This window comes from Emys orbicularis, chromosome 2, assembly GCF_028017835.1.
Source record: "Emys orbicularis isolate rEmyOrb1 chromosome 2, rEmyOrb1.hap1, whole genome shotgun sequence".
Lineage (NCBI taxonomy): Eukaryota > Metazoa > Chordata > Testudines > Emydidae > Emys > Emys orbicularis.
In genome coordinates this window covers 250,525,170-250,538,371 of record NC_088684.1, presented here as the reverse complement: position 1 = coordinate 250,538,371, position 13,202 = coordinate 250,525,170, and the positions used below count along the sequence as shown (strand labels likewise).

The following is a 13,202-nucleotide window of genomic DNA, read 5'->3' as shown; positions in this document are numbered from 1 at the left end:
AGCAAATAAACGTCTCCACCCAACAAAATATACTTAGCTCCATGTGCCTGCTCTGAAACCCTAATGAGCCCTCTTGATCTAGATTGTATTATTCTAACGTTCGGGTAACCAACTAAAATGATGTGTATGCATGAAAGAAGAGCCTTTTGAAGTGTCCTGGCCTTAGGAATATATCCACCATATACAGATAAAAAGCATAAGAAAGACAGAGGGCTAAAATCCTGCTCTGACATCACTATAAAATTCAGGGGGGCTCCATTAATTCCAATGGAGTTATGCCAGATTTACATTGGTGGCCGGGGTGCTGAAACAATTTGTATAGTAGGGGTGCTGATTGCCATTGAACCAAACTGTAAACCCTCTCTGTGAATGGAAATCACTTTAAGCCAGGGGGTGCTGCTGCACCCCAAGTTCTAGCACCTATGCTGGTGCAACTAAATACAGAATTTTGCTGTGAGATCCAGGGGCAGAGTTAAGTACATGTATTTTAAAGCAATAGAACCATTCAGTTCTGAAACAGGCTATCATAAATCCTGCTCAAAAGATATCTCAAATTATAGCCAAAGCCCATGGGCCAAATTCTGGCCTCAGTTAGGTCCTGGCAGCCCCAGTGATTCTAGAATGTAAAGTCTTTGGGGCAGAGGCCCAGACTTTATAGCTTGTCCATAAAGCACCTAACACACTTGGACACAATAGAGGTAATAATTTACCCTGTTATTCTTATAACTGTTAGCTTTTCCTCAATGGTGACATTCAATTCACTCTATTTTTGTTTTAGCAAAGGTAAGCTGATCATTTGATTAGGCTTACCTAAAAAAAACTTAATATAGAAAAGTCTTTAAAATTTATGTCAGGATACTGATATTACATATAGAGAACTTGAGTTCAAAAACTACCCTTTTCTCCCTTTATTTAATGTTATGTTTTCAGAATGCCAATACCGACAAGTTATTTTAGTGTTCAACCATGTTTTTAGAAGTAATTACTCTTTTTGTAATTATGTTATTTTAAATAATTATTAATTTGTTTATTGAGTTTTATAATCTAACACAGATCCCGGCTCCTTTCTCTTAAACAGGACCACTCGAGAGATGCTGGAGAGCTCAGCAAGCAATGCATCTATGTCAGAGCGATCCTCCTCTCTCCCCTATAGCATACCATTCACATGGTATGGAGAGAGTGGCAGGGGATCCAATTCTTCCAGCAACCTGCCTTCATCTAGCAGCTCAACTGAACCGTCCTCTGAAAATCTAAGTCCAGCTAAAAAAGGGTCCAAGGTAGAAAACAAAAGCTACCGTATTCCCAGTATGTGGGAAGCTCAATGCTTCAGGAGAAATAAAGAGCCAATGTGGTAATACTGCAATAAACAATGCATGGTGTTCATTGTACAGTAAAAACCCATCATTTTTAATACTACCATTCCAGATTGTATATATTTTTTATTCCGTCTCTCTTTTGATGTATGTTACTAGTAAGATAGGTATGATGTGCTGCACCATACCAAATGGCACCAGTGGAAAACAGCATTTTTATTCACAGAACAAATGCTAGATTTGTGTATTAAATTACAGATATTTTACTGCATTTTTCAGGACTGATTGTCGAGGGGAGGGAATATCTAACTCCGTTTAACCTCTCAAAGTGAGATGTTTGCAAACTAAGAAATGTCAATAATGTACACCGTTTGCAGTGTTGTTGTAGCCCTGTCGGTCCCAGGATATTAGAGAGACAAGGTGGGTGAGGTAATATCTTCTATTGGACCAACTTCTGTTGGTGGAAGAGATCACTTTCTAACTTCACTGTTAGTTATTTGCCTTTTTTCCACAATAACAAATCTGCCTTTTGCACATGTTGGATATCAGATTTAATTCCATTTCTGAAAATATTTGAAGTTAAAAACATGAATTATTTAAAATATTTCAGTGATTCCTTTCTATGTGCATGAAAGCTTTCAGCATGATAGCCCTAAAATGTATTGTACATAACTTTCCTGTGTTGTTTAATCTGTTTTCATCTGTGGGAAATATTTCTCTAGCAGAATATACCTTGTTATAGCCTTTGCACGTCACTATTTATATTGGGCTGGAAAGGAAACTGAAGTGGTTCTGACCCTCCTTTTCAGGAGTGTGACTCCAAGTGACATTCATTTTTCACATATGCAGTAGCAATTTTCGAAGTTTTCAAAGGCATTTACCATTCCTCAGGGCCTACATAGGAATCTACAAGATTGCAGAACTCTGATTGGAAACAAAATCTTACCATTATGCGGAGAGAAAGACAAGATTACCTGATTTGGATTGAGCAAAGATAGGGCACATAAAGACGACACAGGGTATATGTGGGGGGGAGATTTTCAAAGGGACAAAGAGTAGTTGGGTGTACCCAACTTTCATGTGATGTCATTATCCCACTAGTTCTCCAGAGGGACTTCCAGCAGAAAAAGGGAGGTCAAGACTGGATATTCTTCATATTTTTTTTTAAAGAGCTAGTTGAAAAACGTGTGGGTATTTTTGTTGTTTGTTTCTTTGCACTGACTTACACCTTTTACATTATTGCACATTCGTCTCTGGATTTGAACACCGAGGATGTGGAGTCTGAATCTGTTTGTTTTTTATTGAACCTCAGTCACGTCAGGAATTTCTTAATTTTTGTTGTTGTTTTGAAATTGAACTGTTTTCCAAACTCTAATGCAGATCTGTTGCCAATTGTTGTATTCCCCAATGGTGAGTTTTATGAATTTCTAGGACTATATATGAATCATGGAGTAATATTTTGCTCATCCTTGCTATACAGTATAATATTTGTCATTTCATTTTTAAGGAAAATAAATGTCTATTTTGTGGTTACTGTTGCAGCGAATAGCAGCACCTAACATCAGAAGGTCTCCTTTACCTTCTGTCTTATCTAAAGGTTTAGGCAAAGAGGGAAGAACCTCTCATTTCTGAAAGAGTTTATTTAGGGCCCAATCCAAAATGGATTCACAGGATGATTTCCTTGCCTTTTCAATAGTGACTTTCATTTCTCCCTCATAATCCACCCTCTCTCCTACCCATTGTGTAACTGCATGTGCTGTGTTTGTCCTAAATGTGTGGAGGGCAGGCATCCTGGAAGGCTGCAAAGGCTATTGATCAGCCATGAGAAGCAGTGAAGTTGGCAGCCTCAGAAGGGGCAGGGAGTGTCATCTCTAAGTGGAAGCCTGGAAATTGCTCTCAGACATCTTTGTTACTAAGACACTAACCTGGCAAAAATGTCTCTTAAATACATACCACAGTAATATGTTGTTTGCACTGTTTTTGTAGCTGTGTTGGTCTCTCTAATACCACAGTAATATACATATTACATATTATTTCACAAATCATTAACAGTAATAAAGATTGGGCATCCTTATAATAATTGGTTCAGTAAATTATTGAAATCACTCCTGAACTATGCCAGCCTGGAGGGAAAACGCAAGTCTCCTACAAGATGTGTGAGTAAGATCTTATGTTGACTTTGACCCATCTTTTTGTCTACAGAATTTCACATTCACTGATGACTTCAGTCCCAGCAGCACAAGCTCAGCTGATTTGAGTGGTTTAGGAGCAGAACCGAAAACCCCTGGTTTCTCTCATTCCTTAGCATTATCATCAGATGAGGTATGTCTCTGTCATTTTTATAATGGGCAAGAGTTAATTTCTTTTTCCAATAGGATTTTTCTTAATAAGTATTCAAATGATAGTTATTTTCTAGAAAACATCATTGGAAAAGAAGTGTTTGATTCCTGGTTTGCCTTTTATTACAGTATTTTTCATACTTCAGTATGTATAGGAAATAAAATAGGGAAATAACAAAATAAGATTGGATTCATAAAACATGCCTTTGCCACCATTTCGTTTCTGTATATTTTTCCTATATTTACATTTAAGTACATGCACATGGACCAATATACACAGTTTGTTAATGTCATATGTTAAAATAAATATAACTGGGATGCCTTTGAGGGAATATGGAGTGTGGGCTAGCTAGGTTATAGAGGTATGGTATAGTTAGACCAGCTGGTGAAGCCATTTATGATTGAATTTTAAGGACCAAACTTCAAAGGTGCCTCCACCCAACCTCTGTGTGTGTGATGAGTTAAAAAAAATCACCCGTCTGTGCAGTTTTTGCACATTATTACACGTCTATAATATGTAAACTTTATACCATGCACATTTGCATTCAATTTGTGCTTGGTTTGTGCATGCACAGTAGAGTTCACCTAAATTCTGTGCTGTTTTTTGACCAGAGGTTGTCTTGTTTTGTTTCTTTGCACAAGTGTTAGTGTGCAAAAATTGTGCCCATTGGATTGGGTGCCAAAATTACATGTCACAAACAGAGGCTATGTTTTGAAAATGGGGTCCTAAAACGAGCTTGGTAAAGTCACTGGGCCAGCTCTTCTGTGGAGCTATAGTTATTTACACTAGCTGAGGATCTGGACTACTGACTCACTGAGCGGCAGATCATGCCTAGGTTACATGTGAACCCAGATGAGGTGCAGATGAGCATCTTTATCTTTTTATAAATACAGAACCTGTAATCCACTGTAAATATTATGGTGAACTCCATATTTTCTTGTGTGAGATACATGCCAGGATTTGCTCTAGAGAGCTTGATTTTGAAACATCTGTTTCTATTATTTTTAGGACACTTATGTTTGTTGTTATAAATATATTACTACAGATTAATATTAATGCCTGCTCTGCATGTGTTTAAAAGGAGATGACTGTTACATACAGCCACAGTTGTCAAAATTTAAGTCTACAAGGCTAGAAGTCCTATAGACACTACTTACTATGGTAGGAGTATTGCTGCTGTTTAAGAGTAGATGTTTACTGTGACCACAGTAGACTACTGGGCAGTGGTCATATGAGAATTGTCTGTACTAATGAGAATAGCAAACTGTCAAGAATTGTTCATTTAGACTCATTTATTCTACATGATCTTTCTATTTTGACAGTACATTTCACTAAAATCTACATTATTAAATATTTTTGCTCTCTTATTATTTCACATAATTCTTATTTGCTATGTATTTTAGTGTAGATAATACTCTGTATCCGGAATGCCAAATAAGAAGTTTGAAAATGCTTCCATTTTTCTTTTTAAGCCCTCTCTCCTAATACTTTGACTTTGCTGTCCCTGCAATATCTAATATAAACAGGCCTATAAAAATAAAATAAAATAAAATAATGGCCTCTCTGTCCTCTGCTGCATACTAAATAGCAGCTTCTGAATCAGTCAGTGTGTCCAGTGAGTGCTGCAGGGGACACCTACCCAGCCCTTCTTGTAAGGGATGCTGCTTGGATGAGTCTTTAGCCGTTCACTGCTGACTGCTACAGATCTGGGGTTATTAGTGGCACTGCCAGGAACCTCTCCCACAGACCTCCCTGCTGGAGACGACATAACCACTTGTGAGGCAAAAGAATGATAAGCAAGGGGTGGGGAGGAACACACATTCTTATTCCACTTCACACCCCAGAAACTGAGGGTCTTTGCTGCTTCCATTGTAGTCATTGGCAAAGCTCCCATTGACCAATGGTGCAGGATCAGGACAGGCCCTAACTAGGAAATTGTGTGCTTTGTAGTTAAGCTTTGAGCATAACCTTTCTGGGTTTGGAAATAGTTTTAAAAGCGCTCTGTTTTTCAATAACCAGACCTGTTTGCAAATCGCGGTGCTGCCCTTGCCTGAACTCTCTCGCACGCTGTTACATGTTCTGTATTTTGTTTCTATAATGCTTTTCTTTCCCATTTCTTTGTTGCTCCCTCACTCAGAGCCTGGATATGATTGATGATGAGGTGAGATACTAGTGAGCTCTTTGTGGTGGACTGTGTGACCGTGGCATGGCAATTTGTCGTCTCATTTGCAGATTTGCATTTCTGATCTTATTCCGTTGTGCGGCAAATCTCCCTGTTAAAGCACAAACACAAGCCCACAGGTGTCACCCTTCCTGCTGCAGTTTTCGGGCTTATAGCAAATTACATTCCTTGTGGTTTACTGAGGTGTTTTGTGGGGGCTGCATTTCAGAACAAGTACACTGGACTGACTCCTCCGCTGTGCTGAGCTCATGCTTGGTGCAGAGTAGGCAAACGCTTAGGGTTTAGGGTTTATGCCATCTTTCCTCATCCCCGATCCAGGGGCCTGCTGGGGGCTGAAACAGCCCCCAGTGCAATTTAAACCAGCCTAAAGACTGTTCTAAATTACGCCAACTGCAGCGGTCCCATAGCAACTGCTTCACTGATCAAGGATTGATCAGAGCATCATGTGTTCCAGCTCAACACCAGCATACCCCCTATGCGGCACAGGCGGGAGGAGCTATGCCAGCTTCACATCACCCAGGAATCCCCGGCTGTCTCCTTTAGCACAGCTTTCCTGCTGTTTCCTTCACACAGCACAGAGCAGCTAGATCAGGGGCCAAGGATGTGGCTCACTGTCTGTTCAGTACTGTGACTGTGTCTCTTCTCATCGTTTTCGTAGACAATAACTTTGGCTATTTATTATCATCATTTTGAATTTTGGAGTGGTTTTGTAAGGAATTTTTTGAATTTCATATTTTAAACTTTCCAAACATACCGTAATGCACCTTTAAGGTAGACCACAAAATTCCAGTATATCCTTAAAAACATTCTGTCCAAAGACATGTTAAAAGATTAAAACCTGGAGAGGGGATGGGAATCTTCCCATTGTGCCGCCTAGCCCTAGTCAGTCATTGTCTGTGACTTCCTCTTTCTTGTGCCTGCATACAGAAAACTAGCATTACCAAGCTATTTCTGTTGCACTATGTGATATCTGGGTAGATACTGTTGTAATATATTGGTGTATCACTACTGAAGTGTTGTAGTGAAGATAGTACAAATACCTCTACTGTAGTGTTGCAAGTATGTGCAGCAATATGCCATTACTAGTCAGTTTTGCCCTTTTAATTATATGCATCATATTTTTGTCACAGATCCTTGATGATGGACAGTCTCCTAAACACAGTCAGTGTCAGAATCGTGCTGTTCAGGAATGGAGCATACAGCAAGTTTCCCACTGGTTAATGAGCCTCAACTTTGAACAGTATGTTTCTGAATTCACCGCCCAAAACATTAATGGAGAGCATCTCCTTCAGCTGGATGGGAGTAAGCTTAAGGTAATGGACTGTCTTGGGGACAAACTTTGTATGTTATTTATTGTCACTGCAGATATTCTTAGATAAAAAGAGAATTCCTTAGGAGTGCAAAAAAGGACTGTGTATGGAATGAAGACAGACTATAATAATAGACACGGTACAGAGGGCCAGAGTATTACTAGAATCATTTAGACCCATTTTTTAAAGAAATTGAGGCCCATTTGCTTTGCAAAAAATGTGGGTGTACAGTGTACCCACATTTGCATGCACAGATCAGATAATTGCATGCATAAGTGGTATTTGCATGCACATATTTCTCATCCAACTCCATTTTGTAAAAATGTGAGTCATGTAGGATGTTAAATATCAGCAGACAAGAAGTAGAGGTAAAATATCTGTAGGCTTGGCAGAATTCAATTTTTTTTATAATTTCAGCAAATAATATCTGTTTATTGTCAAGCATTTTTTCCAGTTTGCATTGATTTCAATTTTCACAGTTGCAAGAAATTATGGGTGGGCGGGTCAGACAATAATTATTTAATGAGAGTGTATATACTGAGATTCAAGAAGTTAAAGCTTTATAACTGTTAAAACACAAATTGTTAACAGCACATTTAAGGATATTTACTTTGTATATTTTGAAATCAACCTCTGATAAGTTCTCAAGCAGCATTTTTCTGACTTTGTCTATCTGTTAATTTCTGTTGTTACCAATGGAAATATTTTCCCGGTTTGTGTGTGTATGGTGAAATCAGCATTTACTGACATTTACCGATTTAAAAAAATCAAATCCTTCCAAGCCTAAATATTGGTCTGCTGGTGAAGAGAGTGCCTTGTACAGCTTTGCCTTTTTTCATCAGTCCATTTATATGGTTCATTATCAGTCTCTTTCTACCACACATTTGTCTATCATATGTATCAGGGAAGGGGGTTGGCCGTGGATAGTATATTGGGTCTAGATACACAGTTTAAAAGTTTTGATATACAAAGTGTGCATTAATTTGTTGCAATAAAATCATGAGCATATTGCTGATAAAATAAATAAAATCTGGAGTTCTAGGGGCTCAGCATATGTGAAATTCAGGCCCTTAGTGTCTCAGTTGGGCACACAAAATTTACCAACTACTTGAAAATTTGGATTTTAACCTTTCTGTATCTCCAGGATTTTTTATGGGGGAAAGAATGGTCTTGTGGTAAAAGCAAAGCCTGGGACTCAGGAAATATGGGGTCTGTTCCTAGCTCTGCCACACACTTCTCCGACTCTGGGCAAATCACTTAACCTCTGTGTGCCTGTGTTTCTCAGTTGATCAAAATCTTTAATATTCTATAAAGTGTTTTGATTTCCTTATGTGGAAGGCAACATACAATAGAAGGGCAAAGTATTATTATTTTCAGTGCACTAACTTGATGTCATGAACTCCTGTTTCCTACCTGACATTAACTCAAGTTTTCACTGTCTTCAGTTTCGTTGAGTTTGTTCAGTTTTCACTGTCTTCTAGTTTAGTTGTTATTATTTAATTTACATAATTTGGCCATAAATGAAACCGTATGGGATTCTTTAATTCTCTTATTCTATTTCTTTCTTTAATATTAGGCCCTTGGTATGACATCTTCCCAGGACAGAGCAATCATTAAAAAAAAGCTAAAGGAAATGAAAGTGTCCATCGAGAGAGCTCGAAAAGCTCAAGAGAAAATGGAAAAGCAAAGGGAAAAGCTTAGGAAGAAAGAACAAGAGCGGCTTCAAAGGAAGTCAAAGAAACTAGACAAGTCTTCATCAGATGCAACAGAGGGCGCTAATGAGCAATGATGAGCCAGAACTACTACTATGTTAGTTAATGTGGAGACACTTCAGGCAAAGAAACTCAAGTTGTCTACAGTACCCCTCCCATTTTCTTGTGGTCATTACACAGGAATATGTACACAAATATGATGCTATAAATAGAATGAATAGGGAAGTTTATATTGTCTGGCTACATTTTCCTGTAGTTACAATACATGCTCTTATTTTTGATCTGCTGAACAATCCAAAACCATTATTTTATTTTATTTGTTGTTGTTGTTACTTGCAAGCCAGGTATCCTATTTTGGAGAAACATTGAGGGGTTTTACTTTCAAACTGCTATTTTGTATTGGGCTAGTTGTGTTTGGTCATATTGATAACCAGTGTGACAAAGAGGGATGTGGTCCATTGCATCACAACCACATTTTGAACAGGATCCCTGGTGGTAGATTGCAATGATCAGTGGAGATTTTTGAATCTGGGTAACTGGAGTTGTTCCCACATCTGTTACCATTGACTCATATTTCTAACTGGAATCTCAACTCTTTTACACGACTCTGATATTTAGTTCTGTCTGCTGGAACAGGCTACAGCTCGCATCAGTACCTTAAAATGCCACTGTTTTGCAAACGCAATTGTTCAGTGACTTGTAATTATATGCTGGAGATAAGGACAGGAGAGTCATTATCCTTTCTGGGCAAAAGAGGGGAAGTTGACACTCTTGTGAACTGTACAGTAATTTAATACAAGAAGGAGGCAAAGCTGGTTTACAAGGGGTTCTGAGGATAACATTTATCCTCCCGATATCGGAGCAAGGCTGACTTTCTGACCTTGGCACAACAGATAGATCTTTAGAGTTCACAGGTCATTGTGCTCATGGGGTGTACAGATAAACTTTCCTGAAACACACTATAAGCTTCCTTTTTAAACAGATTCTGAAAAGAAAAGTGGGTGTTTGGAGGGGGTTGTATTTCTAAGGAAAATACCACATCTTCAGATTCCGTCTCCACTAAGTGCTGGGGGCAGTGAGCTTTGTGCTCTGACCTGCAGAGCTGTGATCTAATCACAACTGCTGTCTGCTGAAATGATCTCCAAATTTGAGCCTGCTAAAGGCTTTCAGTTTTCAATGAAGTGCACTTTTTTGAAAAGAAAAAAAGAAAGAAAATGCTGTTCAAAGGAAAACAAGATTCGCTAATATTAAGGCCAACTAATATAGGCTACAATACGGAAGAAGGCTACTAAATGCAAAGCTGTCATGCACTACCTGTTTTAAATAGAGTGTCCTGAGGACACTCCCCACTAAAAATTCAGCCTTGAGGCATACTTTGCAGAATGTTTGGAATGCTTAAATTGGCTGTTGCGCTACATACTTCAGAGATTTCTCTTATATAGATATGTCTATTAATGAAGCAAACAGTATAGTCTGGCACTGTGTGGTATTACAGTCTCTTAGCAGCCTCTATTTAAATTTTCATTATTTCACCAAATGAATGGGAGGACAATGAACAAGCTTACATAATGGGAAGACGAAGATATTACATTATTGCTTTATAGTCAATGCTTACTGTGTAATAGCATTTATAGGTTATAGCAACATCCGTTCTCTTCAATGCATTCCATACGTATTGACATAAGTAGTAATCTCTGTGTAGTCAGTCATGCCAGGAGTTAATTCTTATTTTGTTAGTCATTGATGCAAAATTAAAAACTTGGAGTTTCAGCAGACTGAAAGTTAACTGCACATGCTGAATGATTTTTAAAGGGATTTTTTTCCCCATCATATACTTTGACATTTACTTTTTTTTTTTTTTTAAACTCTTCTGAAGCTCAGAGTTCTGGAATGTCTTAACTGGGATGCTATGCTCATATTATCTAACATTTGTCAAATTTTCATTTTAATGATGATAGTATTTTTACCTGTCGAAAGCTCTGTAAATAGATACAACTTAGTTCGTTCAGTACGAATAATCTGACAAATCTACTTAGTAATGGCTTCCTTTTTGTTTCCAAATCTACTTTCTATATGTTTCTGGTATATATTTCATTGATCTATAGACATAAAGTAATGAAACTGCTGTGAAGGACACTTCTATTAAAACAGCGCTGATATTTCTGGTAGGTCTTGGTGTTTCCTAATGCTGCCAGAGAGAAAAAGAGGCCATTAGTGGAGAAATATAATTGTGGGGAGAAATCATCTCTTCAGTTGAATCTTTCTATCTCCTTTCTAGGAGACAAATTATACTACAGTGTCATGGTGACCTGGTGAAACTAATGCTCAGTTATTTTAGGAGCTTATGAAGTTATATTTAGGTAAGAGAAAGTTATCTGGAAGAAACTGGAAATGTACTATTTTAAATACAATGTTGATAAATGCATTAGATGATGATTTTCTCCTTAAGTTATGTTTACATGATGGTAATGTTTTAAGTAGTTGTACATAATAGACTGTGGGCGTGTTCCTATTTATGTTCTTTGTTTTCTTAAAAGCCCAAGGCAGACTACTGTGTGTGTTATGCATTGATTTTTCATTCTTGCTGTTTAGAACAGTGTCTAGTTAACCTCGTTGTAAATCAGGTTCTTATTCTGCAGATAGCTAATTTGATTTATGTGCTAGTAATTATTGTTTTTACTGTTTTATAGAAACTTTAGAGCTAAATGGTGAATTTAAACTTTTTGTAATTATTTGAGTTTAAAATCTAACTTTAAAAAATAGATTTAATCAGTTAAAAATAAAAGCATAAAATGCAAAGTGACTAATGAAAACAAAGTGGACCAAGCTGTATCTGAGTTCTGCTCTTCCTTCTATGATAAGATATATTTTTAAGATTCCTTTTTATTAAAGATAGTAATTGATGTATGGCGCACACACACAGTCATGTCACAATCACAGTGTTTGTGACCAATACAGTTTCAGTGGTTTCTACAAAATCGTAAAAGGTTTGTCACAATTTTTCTTTCCCATATTGAGAAATGATATGCATTTGCCCATTATATATCTAATTAAAAACTCAGAATGCCTTTAACCACCTCACTGTAAGCTTCCCCTAAGAACAATGCTAGTTTAGAATAGTGTGTTACCTCTATCATAAGAAGGAACAGAATGGACAAATGTCCTGTACTGAATGAATAGATGAATCTTCTGCTCCCAGCCTAGCTGGCAGGGTATCTTCCACAAATGTGACTCTAAGCTACTTTTGTGGCTTCCTGATCCCTGGGCAGCCAGTCACCAGTCCCAATGAGTAATTTAGAGCAGTCTCAGGTATTCTGTAAGGTGTGCTAGCTTCCTAGGGGCTGGTGTCCCTGGAGCACATCTGCACTCTGGCCATATTCTCTCTAATCCAGCCATACAGCCTATGCCAGCTCTACCCCAGTTAGTTATTCTCCTGTGCTGGTGCACTCGCAGCTAACTGGTTAGCTAACGTTCACCCTGTTTTGTATGTGGTAACTGAGTTCTGGAAGTTCTGGATCTGCTAGTGCCAATAGGTTTGGCAGCCCTAGTCTATGTACTTACGCACATCTTCTAGCTGTGAAAAGACTGTGAAAGAGTGAATGAAGGAGGCAGAGAGTGGGATTTTTAAGATATAGGAAATAGAAGATGCAAAGGTGCTCTCATAAGCTTAACCCCAGAACAGCTAGTGTCTGCACTGAAATCCAGCAGTTGCATTGAAACCATTCTGGAGCAAAAGGCCATGGTTTGTTCTGTACAAACTGCCAAATATGTATGGGTCTCATTCCCCATTGCCTGGCACCTTGTGGAGCCATTTGCATCTGGGCAAGTGAGTGCTAAAAGCTGTCATTCTGATTAGGTGGTGTTGGACTCCCACTCTGTACCAATATAAATGATTACACCAAGTGCAAAGCAATGAGGAACTCAGCCCATTTAATGTTGCATAATGCAGATTAGTATTGTCCACCGGTTTCTGCATTTCATCTGCCTGCCTTAGCAGAGCTAATGATGTTCATGTACATAAAGCCCATCACAATTAATGGAGTAAAACTAAATAATGGAGCAAAAAAGTAACAAAAGCTGTACAGTGCTGGGTTATGTTTATATATCAGCTTGGGTAGGTGCTTTTATGTCAGTAACCATTTATTGTGCCATGATGGAGCTGAGACAATGCTGCATTTCTAAACAAGAGTGTTCACAGGATCTAGAGCAGCATTTCCCAGAAGCCACATCAGTCCTCAACTCCCATTGATGTTAGTGGGAATTTAGGATGTTTATCATCTGGCAGCCTCAGGTCTCAGCACGTCCACTGCGCGTACAAGCACCAGCTGCCATCCATGCAATTGTG

At 38.3% G+C, this 13,202-nt stretch overlaps 1 protein-coding gene across 1 annotated transcript in view; it reads left to right on the top strand.

Annotated features, from left to right (window-relative positions):
• The window catches only part of PPP1R9A (protein phosphatase 1 regulatory subunit 9A), a 229,479-nt gene extending 220,377 nt beyond the window's left edge, over positions 1-9,102 (top strand). Inside the window, exons 13-16 of the mRNA XM_065398139.1 lie at positions 3,516-3,635; positions 5,791-5,814; positions 6,966-7,148; positions 8,722-9,102. Of these exons, the coding sequence (XP_065254211.1) occupies positions 3,516-3,635; positions 5,791-5,814; positions 6,966-7,148; positions 8,722-8,934 (540 nt within the window). The 3' untranslated portion in view covers positions 8,935-9,102. The remainder of the gene's footprint in view (positions 1-3,515; positions 3,636-5,790; positions 5,815-6,965; positions 7,149-8,721) is intronic.
• Positions 9,103-13,202: the final 4,100 nt, after the last annotated feature.